General features: G+C 27.9%; 1 protein-coding gene across 2 annotated transcripts; it reads right to left on the bottom strand.

Moving 5' to 3' along the window:
* Positions 1-450: 450 nt before the first annotated feature.
* On the bottom strand, positions 451-19,974 carry Amacr (Alpha-methylacyl-CoA racemase). Of its 2 annotated transcripts, XM_087167673.1 has the most exons (6): positions 19,672-19,974; positions 15,866-16,004; positions 12,639-12,782; positions 9,767-9,924; positions 4,599-4,791; positions 451-2,951 (listed from the first exon to the last, which is right to left on the bottom strand). In XM_087167673.1, exons 1-6 carry the CDS (start codon positions 19,777-19,779, stop codon positions 2,557-2,559), a joined length of 1,137 nt encoding a protein of 378 aa, XP_087023799.1. In that variant the 5' UTR covers positions 19,780-19,974; the 3' UTR covers positions 451-2,556. The 2 variants fall into 2 exon arrangements, with proteins under 2 accessions (XP_087023799.1, XP_087023800.1); XM_087167674.1 differs by lacking the exon at positions 12,639-12,782 and having other exon boundaries at positions 19,672-19,954.
* Between the last annotated feature and the right edge of the window lie 26 nt (positions 19,975-20,000).

Raw genomic sequence — 20,000 nt, 5'->3', positions numbered from 1 at the left:
ATTATGAGAAAATCTATCGTGTTAAAAGAAAAGATAAAGAGATAGATTTATGAGAGTATTGAGCACATTGAAAAATGATTATTAAAAAGCACAATTCGAAATTTCTATGTCGTAACATTATATTAAAAATTAATTTACTTTAATTGAAGCATAAAAAAGAGGGCAACTATATCATACTTAAATAATTCTTGTTACAAATCGGAATTCGCAACAAAATCTCTTCTAGCAAACGTTCCTATAAATGTTAGCCATTTTGCCATCCGAAAGTGAGTTTTTCTGTGACAAATCTGTGTAAAAAAAAATCTTTGAAAAAGAGGGCGCTGCTAAGGACGGAATAAATGTCCAGTTAACGAGACTTTGCGTAAGTAACAAAATTTAATTTTAGATTAGCAGAGACCGCAGCCTGAGTTTGATTTGCATTTAGTTAAAATTAACAATATTTTAAAAATCGCATAGGTAGGAAAATAAGCTATTTGTATTGCATAGTATCATCTTATAGATATGAACTTCATATAAATCCCGTTTTCTCAGACGTATAATGTTTAAACAGTAATGGGAATTCAAAACTCATTTCACAAAAACAAAATAATTTTATAAAAGCAAATATTTTTCATAAATTCACTTATAAATTTAACTAGTATGTACAAGTAAAACTTTAAAAAAATCCTGTGCAACAATAGTTGCTTATCGATTATTAATTAAAAACATTTTTTTAGTAATATCTGTCTCTAAAACAAAATTTTGAAATGTCTTTCATGTTATTATAGCCTTATAAATTGAAATACTTCAAATTTTTTTCCTTCACAAACAGAAATAGTGCAGCATTTCAACTTAAAATACAGAAGCAAAATTATAACTAAAGTTCTGCAACAAAACTTTAGATATTTACGGGTATCATTAAAAATAAACAATTCTCAAAATTTATCACTGTTGATAGAACATTTTTTTAAATGATAAGTAATTTTGCAAATAAAGGAAATTTCTACTAGGCTTCGGTATAAATTTATATTATATGTTAAATTGACAATCTACACAGTATATTTAGGGCACTTCATGAAGACAATCTCTTAGCATTTTTAAAAGTTTTATAACCCCCAACCTTAAGATAAATTTAAGTTCCTGATTCAGCATTGGGGTAGTTATGCTTTTTTTAAAAAATTCTTTCCACCCGATAATAAATTATTTTAGCACCACATGGAGGAAAAACTATATTTGTTGGTACTTAACTAGTAAGAATATTTTAAATGGTCAATGACTGAGCTATACAGCAGTTATGGAACCAAAACAGCCATGCTTCACATCACAGTTATATGTGAAAAAAGTCAAAGCCTTCCATAAAAATAAAATCGGATACATTTTTGTGTTAGTAAGAGTGCCTTCTTTAAGTATGAATGATAGCACTGGAGAGAATCCCCACATTACATTTTTATGTTTATTTTTCATATTAGGTTTGAAGAAGCTTTTAGTAATAATCAACTACGGCACATTCACTTAACGATTGATGATTCTAAATCATTTAATTTCGTACAATTACAAAAATATTTTGTTTTTATATAAATTATAAAAAAACGAAACATCAATCAGACATTGGTATAGTTTCAAATATAACTGAGACTTATGCAGGGTTCATACTTCCTAACTTCTGAGAAAAACTCCCAGATTATCCAGAGCTATAATAATAATACTCACAGCAAACATCATTCATAAAAACAAAATAGTAATGTTTAGACTAAAAAAAAAATTTAAAAAAAAGCAGTGATGCTAACTTGCTCCGGACAGCAAATAAATATTTTCAAGTGGTAGTTTATTAATGTGTGATTCTTAGGTTAATAAATTCAATTTATTAGATTTTTATCCACCACTATTTCTAAATAATTCGAAGGGTTACATAATTTGTCACTATGTTACAGCTTATTCACACTACACCGTTTAAAAAGTAAAGAAAACTAGCCAAATATTTGCACATTTTAGTTTGTATTTGATTATCGTTTTTAAATTATTATGGCGCATCTGGAGCGGTTGGCATCTCTGAAATAGTGATAGAAACATGTAAAATTAAAAGATTCATTGATAATATTTACCCCTACATCAACCCTGATAAACCTTGAAATAAATAAACTCTTATATTTATTTCAAAAAGTAAATCAAAACCTTCATTCAAGTAATAATTGCATAATAATCAACATCATATAAATCAAACTTTACAACAAATAAATCTTTTTAAAGTTTCATTAAAGCTTTTACTTAACCTGAAATTGCAGCCTAAAATCGTAGCAAAGAATTATAACTTTATTTCCTTTAAAAGAATTTCATTAAAGGGGTAGGTAAAGTTCCCATAATTGCAATTTCTCTGAGAAAAACAATTAAATTTTTTTTCTTCGAGTTGTTGAGGATAATTTTAAATTCCCTGAGTTGTTCAGTTTTTCCTCTCTACTTATGAACCCCGTTTTGACACCAACTCAAATAAAATAAAATATCATTTTCAATCATAAAATCTATTATAAGTAGCAATTATCACAGCTCAGTACTAACAAAACACATATTAAATTATTCATATCAAAGAGAAGACTTCACATTTAAAGCGTGAACTACTTTATCATCAATATACTTCTTTATTTCTTCAGAACTAAAACCTTCCTCTCGAAGAATTTCTATGGAATGTTGTCCATTCAAAGGCTCAGTCAGTTTGACTGCTGCAGGTGTTCTAGAAAGTGTTGGGGCAGGTGAAGGAACAACTTTTTCATCAGAACATATAAAAGTTCCCTTGCAGGAGTTGTGAGGATGATGATGAGCTTCTTCCATTGGTAGAACGGGAGCCACACAGGCATCAGTGAGGTCAAATATCTTGCACCATTCTTCTTGAGTTTTTGTGAGGAAAATTTTTGAAAACATTTCTATGTTTTCATCCCAATTATCAAACTGAGGGCACTTCTCTGGATCCACACCAAGACCTGCAAAAAGAAAAGCAATTATAGACTGAAGGGTGGATTCAGTAGAACTTAATGTCATTTCACCAAAAGCAAAATTAGTAAACTTATAGTTAATCATTTTACAGTTGAAAAAGAAAGATGATATATTTTACAATTCTGCAAAGTTTTAACAATGATCAATCTAAAAAAAATGGAAGGAAAATGTAATGAACCAGATTTTTTAAAAAAATTATTATCGGCAATGGCTTATACTAAAGAAAAAACCATAATTTATTTAGAACTCTTAAGTTCATGCTCTAAACATTTAAAAGAAAAAAGAGAAAATTAATGAATAATACTACAGCTTTTATGCATCAGAAAATCGATTTTTATTCTAAGATATTTTATTAATATTTTTAACTTTAAGTTAAACTCTAAGAATTTTTCACAAAATTGAACTTACAGCAAAAATTTCAAAGGAAAGATACATTTAGAATGTAACAGAATAAAAAAGAAACTCATTGCCTTGCTGCCACAGATTTTTAGAAATTTTCTTGTGAAAAGTGCATAAGAAAGGACTAAACTAAATTTTTTTTCTTCAAATTTCTTGAAACAAAACAATTATTAGATGATTTGAAATTTGTCTTAATTTAACAAAATGACATAAGTAATACTTCTTATTTAGAAGCCAATTTTGTATTTTGGTATCACAAAAAGAAAAAGAACTATTAAAATGCTGGAAACATAAATAGAAGTTTTTTTAATATTAGAATTGAAATTATTTTTGAGGTAATATTTAAGAAAATTTCACGAATTTTTTAGAGTAAAATAAGTTTATCCAACTTAGTTTTTTCCCCATAATATTAAACATCATAATTTTCAAAAGAAAAAGTAAACTAGCATTTTTATTTATTATTTTTTTTGCATAATGTTTAATATCATACTTCAGAACATAAAAATATAAAGCGGGTGTTTTTTAGAAATTAAAACACAAACACAACGAAGTCATAAGTTAATTATTCTACTTTTGATCAATCATCCTAAATTTCTTTAATGAAATTTTCACTTATGGTTTAAAACATTTAAAAAAATGTTTTTATTTATATATGTATGCAATAACTTTACTTAAAACTATATCTTGAAAATTGTTTTACACAAAAAACTTTTATTTTGTTTTGCATAAACACTAAAATACCAGATTAAAGAATATATTGAATTTTCACCAGGCAACCAGAACCATCCAGGTAATAAATGAAATTTTTGCAGGTAAGTATTCATTTTGTCCTGGGCATCCAGTAAAATTTTAGAATCTTTACATCTCTTGTTAAAAAAAAGTCATTTTCAAAAACATTTCTGTGTTAAGATAATAATTTTATATAATTTTAAATTATTAAAATTATATAAATTAAATAATTTTAGATTAAATTTCATATGCATATGCCCTTAAAAAATTCAGTCATAACAGAAAAGGTTCAATGCTAACATGTAAGTGACAAAAAATAACAGCCAATACGAATATACATTATTAGAGAATGTAAATACAACATAACACTTAGGGACTATGCTTAGAAAAGAATTAATAACCAGATAGTATTAACTTGTAGTATTATTGTATAAATAACGTTTGAACTAGGCAAACTGAGCCAGTTTTTAAAAATTACAAAATAGAACTTAAGCATGAGTACCTACCTTTACATAAAAGAGTGTAAAACTTGGTTTCTATGGCTCCCACAGACATAAACTTTCCATCTTTTGTTCTGTAGGTGTTGTAAAAGTGAGTGCCTCCATCCAAAACATTTGTACCACGAGGTCCTAACCAGATCGGTATATTGGCATACTTTGTGGTCCAAAGGAAACTAGATACATAAGCTGAACCAGCAACCTACAATATTCTTTATTTTTATTTATGAGGCATATTACCCAGACATTCATATATAGTACATAGGATAATTAATAGCAAAATGTCCAAAACATATTTATATACAACAATTTTTAGAACGAAATATGTTAACTCAGGACAAATTTCATTACTATTTAAAGACTTCGCACCAAACTCCAAATCATTTGTTTTGAAAAAGAAAACTACTTCTGTTTTGAGATGAGCTATTCTTTTCATTTTGATTGTCATTCAGTCTTTCATAATTTTTACGATTTGGATGATCTATATATGCTATTATCCCTTTGACTGCTTATGGGCACATACAAGTGTCCATCAATATTGTATGGTGGATGCAGATGTGGTTATAGTAAGTAGAGAGAAACTGCAAGATAATTTAGCAATCCAAAACTTTTATAATCTATCAATGATGGCAATAACAAAATGATCGTAAGTAATTACATATGATTAAAATTAAATAAAAACGTATTCTAGCACTCAATTTCGCAGGAAATTACATAATGATGATAAACAAGCAAGCTTGAAATAAAAAAAAGGGAGCAATATCAAAACATTTTAGGTTTGTATTGTATATTGTAACATCTCAGATTCAGCTGTCCATCAAGTCAAGTGTCCATCAATATTGTATGGTGGATGCATCAATATTGTGTGGTTATAGTAAGTAGAGAGAAACTGCAAGATAATTTAGCAATAATCCAAAACTTTTATAATCTATCAATGATGGCAATAACAAAATGATCGTAAGTATTTACATATGATTAAAATTAAATAAAAACGTATTCTAGCACTCAATTTTGCAGGAAATTACATAATGATGATAAACAAGCAAGCTTGAAATTAAAAAAAAGGGAGCAATATTAAAACATTTTAGGTTTGTATCAGCTACATTGTAACAGCTCAGATTCAGCTGCATCGTAAACTAATTTATAATACACTGAACATTTTGCATATCATTAAAGTAAAGAACAACTAATGTAACCTTCCTTCTACATGTTGAAATCATAGTAAGTTATAAACAAAGTATGTAACCTTTTTAGGAAAAATACTACAGCCTCGAATTTTATTTTTACATTGCACTACATAAGTAAAAGCTTAATATGAGGGAAGATCTGACAGATTAGTCAAAATTATAGATATTTAAAACAGATATAGACTATGCATGTGCATTCGGAATAAGTTCAATATTTGTTTCTCTCTTTTATTTGGTCAGTCCTTCTCTGTCTTAAATTTGTTTTGTATGTTGCCAGAGGCGTGATTGTTCCCTTAACATACTAATTTTTAATATGACATTTGTGTTGCACATGATTTTTGCATACTGCTGTTGATCAAAAATTTTTTACGAGAGAAAACAGTAACTTAGATAAAATTTTGGATTTAGTGAAGATTATAATAGTGAAATGCACAAGAAACACCTAGATTTGGAAGATGTTGAAATTAATAATGGGATAGTTATGTCTAAAAGGCATAACGATGAATAAAGAATACTCAGTACTTCTACAGAAGGAAGGAATTCAAATTTAAAGAATTTTGATGTCCAGTGCGCAAAACAAAATATGGACCACCCTCAATATCTACTGATCACATTCTATGGCTCAATCTTAATCTAGTTTAAGGGGGTGATGTTAAATATAGTAATTAATTAGTGCTGACGATATTTTTAGTTACAAAATCAGACACAAAAACGCACTCACTTTCTCTGAAAAAACATACCTTTTTTTCGATGGATTCGAATTGCTGACCACCAAAATATAGGGAGTAGCAGCGATCTGGGAAATATGGCCCATTTAGTTTGAACCGGAGAGTGGTCCAAAGTATAAGGCAATACACACATTATAACTATCAAATCATAGCATGATAAAACTTCACCATTGGTGATTTCACTGAATTATCAATGTATATTGAAAATAAATGTTTTGCTACATTTTGGAGTGGATAAAGTAACAATAATTGGATTGTTTACTATAACATAGTGGTTAGTAAGCCACCGCAAAGATCCATTTCAAGCAAAAAGGTATTCAGTCCTCAGTGATTGCTATTGTGTATTGCAACTTAGAGCAGTTAGCAGTCAAAAACAAGGTTTAAGTGAAAAGGGCTTAATGTTAAATACATTCATTTTAAAATAAAATTTTTATGAGGCATTATTTAAAACAGTTAGCCACTCATAAAACGCATAAGTTATTTTGTTTCTTCACTCTGGAAATGGTTCAAAGGTATGTTACCGACTGGACTTGCTTGTTTAAATAAGTTATAATCGTTTACTAGTCTTTGAATGCTGATGATTTTCAAGACTGTTATTCTATTTCACCTAGTTTCATTTGGTATCTGGAATTTAACTGTAGCTGAAAGTCTTTTAAGCTATCCTGCTGGTTGGTGATGATTTTCAAAACTCTTTTGTCTTTCTACAACATGTTTAATCAGGGTTGGGTTTTTGACGTCAAAAAGTGGTTTTTGACATGACAAGGGTATAATACTGGTTTAAACCGTCAAAAACTGAAGTTTGCCAAGAAAATATATAAATTTCAAAACTACCAACAGTTGCCATGCATTAGATTGAAATTTAATTACACTATAGGTAATCAGCAGGTTTTAAAATATTTTTTTAATTAAAATTAAGGTAAAATAACAGATTTAAAATCTCAGAAATTTATATTCAAATGCATGTGCAGAAAAATTTTGCTCAAAAATTGTTTAAATATTTATATTAAAAAAATTTTTTTTTTGATACTTAAGAAAATTAAAAGTTTATTACTATGCATTTTTGACATATAAGGAACATATAACTAATATTTATAAGGAACTTACAAGTTATGTTGTATAAATACAAACTTGATACAAGTGTATAAAATTTTTTCTTTAATGTTATACCGAATATCTTTATTATCCAGTACGTTAATTTGAATTTAAAAGTAGTTATATTTATGAATAATGATAAATATAATTCATATTGTTTATTATATTTATTTATAATTATTACACTTATCATTTTAAAACAATTTTTATCTCTTAATTTTTTTTTTCTCCACTTGTATTAAGAATACAAATAATGCATATCTTGAAAGCAAGAAGTAATTATTCAACAGCTGAATATTTAGATATTCAACAAAACTATATCGTATTCAGCAAAATGAAATTCACAAGTATTTGGATAAACTAAATTTTCAGCATAGTAAATGAATAGGCTGAATATACTGTAAATCGACACTAACTACTCTGTGTATTTAACAGAAAGCACTTGAATTTGTATTGTCTTATGTTAAAGATTATTAAGAAGATTTAAAAGAATATTAAAAAGATTTTTCTTTAAAAGAAGATGTCTAATGTACAAAACTGCTAATGTTTATCTTTAAAAATTTCTAATTTTTAGTATAATCTATACCAGGGATGGCGAACCAATGGCACGCGTGCCATTTATGGCATGCGACACTCCACTGATCACAATCGTTGTTACACTATGAATTGTTATTACACAAATGTTATTACGCTATGAAGCATGCGTAACAATTAAATTAAAATTCACAAAAAACAAACAAAGTATTAAACAATTATTAATAGAAAAATTAAAAATTAATACTAAAAACAATTAATAACCGTAAAAAACAAACTAACAATAAATAACTAGCAAAAAAAATCAACAGTCCTGCTTAAACTAACATCTTAGAACCTAATATAAGTTATTAGTCATCTAATCTGCAACAACAGAAGTCACATTGATGTTACTTTAAGTTGAATTACTTGTATAACTGAGACATTGCAAAATGTATTTTTTTTTCAATGTAAATAAAGAGTTTTGAGTTGATAGTATTTAGTATTATTATTTTCCCAATAATCACGAAGTCAAAATTATTTGACGGCACGTCTATGACATCATTAAGCAATTTTTTAGAGAAAATGGCACGTTGGTGTATAAAGGTTCGCCACCCCTGATCTATACTATACGCTAAATTTGGTTATAAATAAATTTCTTAATAATATCACTGCAGATTTTCAATAACACATGAAAATGAATACATAATATTACAAAATATGTGAGTTTTAAGTACAAGATTTTGGTTACTATTCAAAATATAAGTGTTTCTTCAAAATTTTAAATTTATTTTTTCTAGAACCTATTTAGAAACACTATCCTTTATAAAAAATATATAAATTTTATGTATTAATTAAATTTCACAAATGAATATAGGTTTTTGACATTTTCGACATTTTTGACAGTGAGGTTTTTGACGTGACGGTTTAAACCATGGTTTAAACTGTCAAAAACTGTCACATGTCAAAAACCTGCCAACCCTGTGTTTAATAAATGATACTTCTGCTAGCAAATTTATCTAATGAGCTACATATCCATAAACAAATATATCACCTCTAACAGCATCCATAAAGACCAATATGTGGACTAATATCCATAAAGACCAATAGGTCTTTCTAGAGATTAGAATCAACAAAAATCTATTCAGATCTACCCTAATTAAAAAAAATATTTCACTAGCAATTTTATTAATTGAATTGTTAAGAATACAGCAACCTGCATATAAAACATCAGCGACTTATATAAACCTTCTTTCATTTTAAGCAATCACTCAAACATATTTAAAGTGAATAATCTATAATCTGGGGTCTGTCTAGGTTTTTCTGAGAGTTACTTACTTTGTGAAAATTCAGACATAATTTGTGAAATTTAAAAATTACATTAAAAAATCAATACAAAAATATGGATTTATCGTTTTGTACTGGATACAAAAATGAAATTGTAAGAAAAAGTATTTTGTGAAATAACCGTTTTTCTTAAAGTTTAGTTTGTGAAGGTACCGCTAAACGGTAGTAAATGTGTGGCCTGGACAGACCCCTGATAATAATAAACCAAAATAAAAATACAGATTGTAAAATGATAAATCTCGGTTTGGATGAATCGTATCTTTTAATTGAATGAGTTGCAACAGAAATAGAGTGCAAATGAAAAAATTACCATGTTGGCGTCTATAACTTGACCTTTCCCAGATTTGTGTCGCTCTAATAATGCCAAGCAGATACCTAGTGCACAAATAAGACCACCTCCAGCAAAGTCACCCAACAAATTTATTGGAGCTTGAGGTTTATCCTTTCCACCTATCATTGACAATACTCCTAAAATATTAATCTAATTAGCTCAAAGAATTATAAAAAAAAAAGGAAGCAGAAGTAGAATTAGTACGCCTGAGCTCGAAGAATTTTAATCTAAGCCTTAGATACATAGGATTACTTAGAGCACAAGTCCGCCACAGCCCAAGATATACTTTGGATATATACCAAATTTTGCTGTCTTGTTACTCTGCCTTTGATGTCTTAGCAAGAAAACTTGTCATTAAAACTCTTTTTCATAATTTATTTGTAAAACAAAAATCGAGAGAAAAATCGAAATTGAATATGAAAGAGAAATGTTAAAGATAAATGATTGACAACAGTAAACATTTGTTTTTATTGTCTGTAAGATTCCCAATGAGATAACCTATTTATAAACAGTTAAGTTTAAGAATAAATTTTTATTTCACCCTGCTTCATCTACTGAATGGTGAGCAAATTAGTAAAAAAGTTTATAAAAATTTTATCAAGAGTCCGAGTTCGAAAACTAATTTCAGTGAACAAGCCTGCCTCAAATTTAATAAGAGCACACAAAGTAGGACACATTTTAAACTTTGTACATTTAACAAGTACTAAAAAAAAAAAATTTCATGAAATCTAACTATTAAACAATATAGACAAGTTAACAAATAAACAACATACAATGAAGACTCTCTAGAACAAAATTATTTGTTTCCAGTTGAAAAAATTTGCTGTTCAGAACATTTCATTTAGTAAAGGGTCAGACTCCAGCAAAAGTTTTAACTTTCATTTAAAAATTAGCAATACAAAAATAATTGCAATGCAAATATTTACTAACAAAAACAAAGAATTGCAAATTTAGATAAACACAAATGTGTTTTTTTTTCGAATACCTTGTACAAAATATAATTAAATATGAATTACTTTTTAAATAGCTGTAGCAACTACAAAAAGTGAAATAGAAGGAGAAATTATCCGGGAAAATATCTGTTCGAGAAATTTTCTTTTTTGTAATTTAAGGCAAAACTTTTACTTTACTTAAGATTCAAGTAAAAGTTAAAAAACAGTTTAAGGCAATTAGCAGGAAATTAAACTAATTTAAATTCAGCCTTTCTTTTACCTTAAATTTTAATTACATAATGAAAATATTCTGCATATTAGAATTATAAGTGAATCAAGTTTTCTATAATTTAAGGTAGAAAAAGGTTTTTTTTAAAATAAATAAATAAAGCATGCAAATAACAGTTTCTACTCAATTAATCTTCTGGGTAGTCCTGACCTTTTGTCAAACTTTAGTTTAAAGGCTTTCCTGAACCAGTTTTCTCCATGCTATTAAATGGGAAAATTAGTCTATAGCATTGAAATGTCAGCACAGGGCGGAATGCTTTGAAGATAAAGAGATGTTAAAAGGACTACTACTGCATATTGATCAAAAAACCTGAATCATAACTAAAACAAGAAAAAAACGCAGAATGGCATACCTGCCAACTTTTACGCATTTGGCGTAAAATTTTATTTCTATATTTAAACTGGTAGTAAAATGTATGTTTTCTATGTATTCCTTGCATTTATAAATTTAATTTATAATCTTTTTGACCACCACTATTTCTTAAAAAATTAAGCATATATATAAATATAATAGTGTTACTGTATTTCGCATAAACATCTCAAAGTTATAGCCTATGTTTCTGCCTAAAATTGTAATTTAAATTCTATTTTACTACCACTGGGAAAAATCATCGTCGAAAGGATTAAAAGTTGGCAGGTATGGAATGGTATAGGATAAAATTTGATAAGAATAATGATTTGGGGCATCAAATATTCAGGCACCATAGGTAGCCAAAGAAAAAATTAGGACAATTTTTTAAAAAAAAAAATATCAGGACAAAAATTAAAACATAACAGACTAATTTCAAAAAGAGTAAATACACTAAAAAAAAAAAAAAAAAAAAAAAGAGTATAATTTTCTCTACTTACGCAAAGGCAAACTTTATAGCTTAAGAGTAACAAAATGTACTACTTCTAATTTCAAGGCTTCGAAAAACAATTCGTAGCATGAAGTTGAAATTGCAAGTTTGAATTCAATTCTTGATTGCCATTTTGTGAGGTTCAAATAATTTGAATCCAGTTAATACTAATAAATTATATATATATATATATATATATATATATATATATATATATATATATATATATATATATATATATATATATATATATATATATATATATATATATATATATATATATATCAAACCCTCTGTTTGAATGAATTTCAAAGAACAGTGAAAAAAATCTTTTTAGAAAGCATATGGCCTACTATTTTTTCTAAAAAAAATTAACTGAGCTACAGTAAAGTTTGCTTTTCTTAAATTTTTTTACTAGTAGAAGTGAATCAGGCACTGTTTATTTTCAATCAACTCCCATCTTTATGGTTACCGATTATTTTCAAATGCAAGCATAATTTTTTTTTTACTACTTTATGTTTCTACTTCAAAATTAGCTATTAATTTCAATAACTCATTAGTTTTACATATGAATTCCCGTTCCGGCAACATAGCAGGAAAAAAAGTGCGAGAAATAATAACAGATTTTAATGAATTCAAAACAATAGCAATCATATAGCAATTTCTAAATTCAGTACTAATGTGTAATGCGTGGCTCAGGGAATAGAGTGTTCTCCTCCTAATGAGGCAATTACATTAAAACGAATGTGAATAAGAAGTTTTAGAATACAAAAATTTTAAAAAACAACGTACCAGATATGGCTATATAGTTTATATCATGTCCCGCCATTTTTGCAAAAGGTCCATTTTGTCCAAAACCAGTCATTCTAGCAAATATTAATGCAGGATTAGCTTTGCACAGTACAGAGGGATCCAAATTGTATTTTTCTAACACACCTAATAATATTAGCAAAAATTTAGAATAACCTATGACAAAATTTATGCAAGTAATACCAATATATAATATATATATATATATATATTTGTAGTTTACAACAACTATTTTATTACAAAGTAGTTAAGTATAACTACTTTTTTTAAAAATATAGTGAGTACAAACAACTTCTGAAATGTAGTCACTACTTCTAGGAGAACTTAATTTATACCATTGTTCAAAATGGTTTTTGTTTGGTGGATGCAAAGTATAAGTGCATAGTGAGAGACAGCAAGACATTTTTAGCAATGATCAAAAACTTTTATTTAGAATTAAATGATTATGAATATTTCACACAGTCTCTAAGATAACAGTTTTATACTCAATATTTGTGCCATTAACTTAACAATTAAAAAATATAGATAATTTTTTTGTGAAGTTCTGAATTTTTTTCGCTATTTCGAGTGAGCTTTAACATTTTCCACATCCATAGTGGTGCAAAAACTCTTTGAATAAATTCTAATATCTTTAGGTCATCTGATGATTTATCACTTGAAACATAGTCTTAATGTTAAACTTGCTATTATGAGCCATCTTGCTTGGGATAAATATATTCAGGGTGTTTGTTGACTTAAATGTAATCGCATATGCCAGACAAATCTGATATAGGTGCTTTTGATTTGTACATAGAACATCAACTTTAGGTAAAACAAAAATTTTGGGGATAAATTTTTCCACAGATTTTTGCTCACAATGCTCTAATTATTTTCTAATGGGTCCACTGAATTCTCATGTTCCAAGCATGGCTTTGTCTAAATGTCAAAATAAGTGCTGTAGTGGAAGCTCGTGATGCAATAGACATATAAATAATTTTAGGAGATGATTTAGATAGTGTTTAAACATTTTATGGTACTAATTTTATTAACCTGTATTGATATTTATACCATCACAGCCAGTATCTTGTAAATTGTCAATATCTATAATTCTTGACAAAAATAATTCAGTTATGGAAAATGCTATATTCTTAGTTGAAGCAGAAAGTGGCATGGTATGACCTAAATATAAAGATTTTTTTTTGTGTGTGTGTGTTAATTTCTCTTGATAAAGAGTTTTGGTATGTCCCCGTCAAAACATAGTCCTCTTACACTTTTGAGATTTCAAAATTTTTGAGAAAGCAATTGCGTTGGTGAGCTCTTTGGATTTGATTTTTGTCAAAGATTAGTTCAGTTTCAGTAATTCCAATCTCTTTCAGAACTGCAACTGCTACTATTGACTGCAGATCTATTAAGCATTTAATGTTTGTGACAAATACCTGCTAGTGAAGGTATTTGATTGTACTTTCTTGCAGTAGCAAGGGGTTGTTTGTTGTTCCATTTTTTCTTTGTCAGACAGTTCAGTTGCAAAAAATTGGGATTAATTATCTATAATATCTTTGCCCATTTTTGCTGAACTTTACCAGTGGAGCAAATCTTTTACCAGTAAAAGAATTGAATGAGTTACAGACTCATTGAAGTCCTTTGCTTTTATTGCCCATAATTTTCGTTTTTCTGCTTTTATTTATTTATTTTTTTTACTCTTTGTCTTTCTGTTACGCCAACTTCTACCACGTCTTTGATCACTTATGAAAGATCACTCTTTGGCAGAAACTATTCACGTCCTTTCACAATTACTTTTTTCAATATATGCACATTTGCTATTGCTATATCAAATAACATTTGATTTGCTTTAAAAAAAAAAAAGCTGTACTCTAAAATCAATGTGGGGATTTCTTCTGATAATTATGAATGAGTTGTAAATGGCGGTCATGAGAGACTGTTGGAATTAATACACTCAAATAAATTGCCATGATTTTTCTAACTATGATTTGACTGAATACTCGAATCCTTCCCAGAAAGTAAACAATGTTTGAGGTTATATTGTATATCTAAATCACATTTTATAACATCTTCATAAGTAGGTAGTCCTAAATTGTAAAAGTCTAATGGTGAGCTGAAAATATGACAAAAAATGTGTGTGTTAAACTTGTTAAGTTTATAGTTTTAAAAATATTAGGTTTAATAAATATTTACTTAAAAGAAAAATGAGACTCTTTCTAAAAAAAATTTCTCACTTAAAATACAAAGTCTTCGAACACAAAATATGATTTCAAAATAATCGGAAATGGAAATCAAATGATTTTAATGGTATCACCCTGTAGTAAGTAAATTCAAGGAAACAACTGATTTTATTTAACTTGTGACATTAAGTTTATCTTCGAAATTGAAACAGATTTTTTTTTAAAGAAAAAAAGAAAATAACTTATAATTCCAAACATTAAAAATTACTATTTTAAGAGTAATGCTCTCAGGCCCTTAAGAATTTAATGTAATCTCTGAAGAATTTATTTGTTATCTACTGGCATCACAAGACAACTTTTGATGAGTATTACTATTTTTATTTCAAAAAAGAAAGAAATCAGCTTTCCCTAAATAACACATTTATTATTTTGACTCACTTTAAATTTGAGTATCTCAAACAAACCTTTCCTACTTCTCAAATCCTAAAATTAAGGTTTTACTGTACATTATATTCATACATTTATATTTTAGCCAAATTACTTGTATAATTATAATTATAACCAAATTACTTGTTACAATATATATATATATATATATATATATATATATATATATATATATATATATATATATATATATATATATATATATATATATATTACTTCTCAACCACTGGTATAGTAGTTTTTCATTTTTGACTTTACAGACCATTATTTGACACTGTGTTTATCTATAAGAGCCATCTCAAAAACTTGATTTATCTTTCCAAAAAAACCATGCATTGCCAAAAATAAGCTATAAATTGTAACAAAGCCGTCCTCCTATATTTTAATACTTTTCACTTGACTCATAATTTTTAAAGCCTTTCTAGAATTGTTTTTTTTTCCTAAAGAGACATATTTTAGATGACTATATCTGAAACTAATATTAGAACAACTACAAACATTAATTAATCTATTGAAAACAAACTAGAAGTGGATGGTTTAATTAAAAAATATTTTGTAAACAATATGCAATAGAATTAAGAATAAAAATAATATTCATAATACCAGGTCGATATGGGTCAATTAGTACATCTGCTGTAGAACAAAGTTTAGTAATTATGTGAGCAGCTGCAGTTTTTTTGAGATCTAAAGATAAAGATCTCTTCCCTCTCGACAAACTATCCTTATCTGTATACGTGTCAGGCTGAAAATTAAAAATATATTGAATTTATCACAAATACATTGCTAAAAAATATCTATTCTATAAGGATATTTCATTTTTAAAAAAATGAGATTTTAATACATACTTGTTGATTGCAATAAAATAATGCAATGTGCTAATCCACTGACACTACTATATATATATACATTCTGAAGAAATGGATTTTATTATAGTTTGTATAGGTGATTTTAGCATTTTTCAACAATTAACAGATTTTACTAACCAATAAGCATGTACCTCATATGCATTACATATCTTGCAGTCAGATACAATGACACTAGTAGATGCTTTCCATTTATAGATTGAACAACTAAATTATGACAACTTTAATCCCTTTCAAACAAAAGTTTAAAAAAAGTTCAACAAAGCAGTTTTAACTCTGCATCTTCTTTCTTAGCCATTGTACCTAAAATATTATGGCAAAAATTTTACATAAAAACCATAGAATAGTTACTAAAATAAGTACTTTATTTGCTTTCTATGCAATGAATTTTGATTGAAGAAAACACCATTTTTAAGTAGCTACATTTTATCAAACAATGTGATTACTATGATTAATGCCAACAAGTGCGACAAAAGTGTAGAAAAGTCATGCATAGTTTCAAAAAATTCTATAGATTGTTTAAAGCCCACTAGTAAACATTTCCAACAGTAATGCAATCTTTAAAAAAGAATTTTCTAACTTTTCATTTGTCCAATCTGAAATTAGCAATGCTTTACTTTTTCTTGGCTATATTGAAACAACAAAAATCGTAAGAAAATGATGAAAAAAAGTATTTAAATGTCAAAATGAATGCATTTTTATATTAAAGTATTTAAAATAATAAATGAATTTTAAGATTTTGCTTATTTTAAATCTTTTGATCATTAATTGATACTTTTATACAATGTGCAGCAAAAATATCTAGCCAACAATTTTTAATATTGTTTAAAAAATAAATTTATTAATTAAGAAAATATAATAAATGATAATAGACTCCTAATAGTAGGTTAAAAGTTTATTGAAAGTTTCAGCAATGGGTCAAAAGTCTCCTACTTTTAATCTATCCCATTCCTGCCCAAGCAATTGATTTGGAGAGTCCAAATTTTTGTACGTCAAAAGTCTCCTACTTTTAATCTATCCCATTTCTGCCAAAGCAATTGATTTGGAGAGTCCAAATTTTTGTAATTTTAAGTCATTTAAACATCAATCATATTGGGGCTTTTAAATCATGGGAATGTAATTTAAAATCATGTTTGCATCGGTCAGAAAAAAGCACAATAATGAATTTTTTCGCGAGAATTCTGAAAAGAACTCTCCTAGAATAAGCAGTTTTTTTCTTCATAAATAGCAAAAAATTTAATAGTACGTTTCTGTAATAGTAAAAAAATTTCCACGATGGTGACAAATTTTCCGAGAATGGAGTTCACATGTTCATGTGTATTATACAGGCCTGTGCTGAAGATGAACACCGATTAAACTTTACATTTTATTTCTAATTGCCATAGTCTTAACAGCAGAGCTCATTCTAGGCAGGGTAAACAGGGCGCAGCACCCTGCTGCCCTTTTAGTCAAAAGAATTCACCCTGTTGCCCCTGATGTAATAGACTCCATACCCTTTCTTTCCTCAACCCTTCTTTACTTTTTCTCCAAACTCTACAATGGATTTCATGAACTGTTATTTTCAACTCTTTTTATTTAGTTTGTCATTGCTGTCAATACATTGATTTATATGGGATAGGAAAAATAGCCATTACAACCCATTGTTGCACTTGTCCTTGAAAGTTTGCAGTTACTTTCACTATCATTAAATCATAATTATTAATCATTTTAATTATTTAATCATAACTACAGACACTTAAAAACATACATTTATTATTTTATTAATATATGCATGCATTTTAAATAAATTACTAAGCTAATTAACTCATTAACTCGATATATATGTTAATTTATTAATGAAAATAAGTAATTAATGATTGCTTTGCTACTTTTAGTTAAGTAAAAAAAAAAAATTTTACTGATTGACAATGTTTTTTAATAGAACGTGTAAAGAATTCGTGTTTTTAATAGAACGTGAAATTATTGCCTTTTTAGAATAATAGTGCCCTTTTTTTAAACTTTTGCACCCTGCCCTTTTTTCTGCCTAGAATGAGCTCTGTTAACAGTTTGTAGCAGGCTCAAAGAGCTCTATGTTGAGGAACTAACCCATTAGTAGAATCTGGCAACAATAAAATCTAGAAATCCAGTTTTAACGTGAATTGCTGTCACAACGATAGAACAAGATAATGGAGTCACAACGATAGAACAAGATAATGGCATACAACAATAAAAGTGTAAATAAAATATGATTATTATTATTATTCTAATCTTCTGATATGGTTGCAACAGTATGGTCTGCACACGATTAATAAAATATGGAGCAATATACAAGACTACATTAGTGACTTCTCAAAGGTTTCAACTGAAACGACACTGATTTCATTTGTTACTTAAATCTCTTATAATGAGTTCATTTTGCTAACATTTTTAGCTCTAATATAACTTCATGAATTTGTCTTAGCTTTTCATTGAAAGTACTTGGAATAAACAGAACACTTGCAAAATGTCTGAGGTAAGTTCAGTTAAAATACCTGAATAAAATAGAGCAGATCCAGCTCTTCTGTTTATTACGTGCAAAAGTTTATTTGCTTTATCATAACCCAAACCCATAACTAAATTTAAATATGTGGTTTCCCATTTACCCACAGAGGTTGCATCTCTTGGATCATACTTTGGTTTCTCCTGATGAAGCTGCTCCCTATAATAATGTCAATAATAAAATTCTAATTCAGTCAAGTGAATCTTCACAACAGGAGGTTTGTCAGCTTTTATCAGGCAAAGAATTGGTAAATAGAAAGTCTTTTAACTGTACAGAAAAGTTAAAAGTATGAGAAAATTGATGTTAGAATTATTTTTATAATAGTTGCCAACATTGATACAAACCATTTTGGCGGCTTTAACAGATCTTACAACAGACAAAGGAGTCTTATAAGATCTTAGAAGTGACACCTTTCCCCATGGAAATTTATGCAGTAAATAAAAAACAACTCCTGATAAAATCAAATTTTTTTGATACCATTCTGTTTTGTAGAAGCTAAAGTCAGCAAAGGCAAAGAGCAAGTAGTAAAAATCAAGTCATGGTAACCAATATATTTTGTGTATTGCTCCATATTTTATTAATCCTTAAAATTGCAACCATATCAAAAGATTAAAATAATAATAGTCACCTTTTATTTAATTGTTGTGTACTTTGTAGTAATGGCTTATACATATTTTGTATTTATTTCATCCTAAAGTTTATGTTTGTTCAGCATAGTGTATGGCAAGACTAAAAATCTAACGATCCAGTTTTATTAAGAGTTGCCTTGACAACGACAGAACAAGGTAATGAAAGACAACGATGCATTCGTAAATAAGAGGTGATTATTATTCCAAACTTCTGAATGGTTGCAATATTATTTCCTGGGCACGATTAATAAAATATGGAGTAATACATAAGACCATACAATCTATCAATTAAACTCGAAAGTTGGCAACTTTTTGAGGACCTCAGCGCCTCGGAAATACAAAAGGACATTACGTTTTACCTCAAACTAAATAATGTAAACGACAAAGAGCAACTATTACCTTATCAATTCGTGTGACAGTTGCTCCAAAATCACTAAGAATCATGCCGCAAAAGGGAGCTGGAGCTAAACCTGCAAGCTCGATAACTTTAAGACCTCTTAAGGCCATTTTGACAGTTTAATTCAATGCATAAAAATGAAGTATACAAAAAAAAAACAATTGTCATCTGATCATCTGATTCGGATTTGATAGAAAATAAACAATCTACTTTTTCTTTTCAGTTCTTTATCCTGCTGCTATTGCCATTATAAACCTGTTTTGCAACAATATTTCCACCAAAAAGGTTACATTTTTAGTGTTGCCAAAAAGCAAAGTACTATTCATTTTCT

Source organism: Parasteatoda tepidariorum, chromosome 7 (genome assembly GCF_982258835.1).
Source record: "Parasteatoda tepidariorum strain Cologne lab strain chromosome 7, Ptep-v5.0, whole genome shotgun sequence".
Lineage (NCBI taxonomy): Eukaryota > Metazoa > Arthropoda > Arachnida > Araneae > Theridiidae > Parasteatoda > Parasteatoda tepidariorum.
This window is presented reverse-complemented; position numbering and strand designations above follow the sequence as displayed.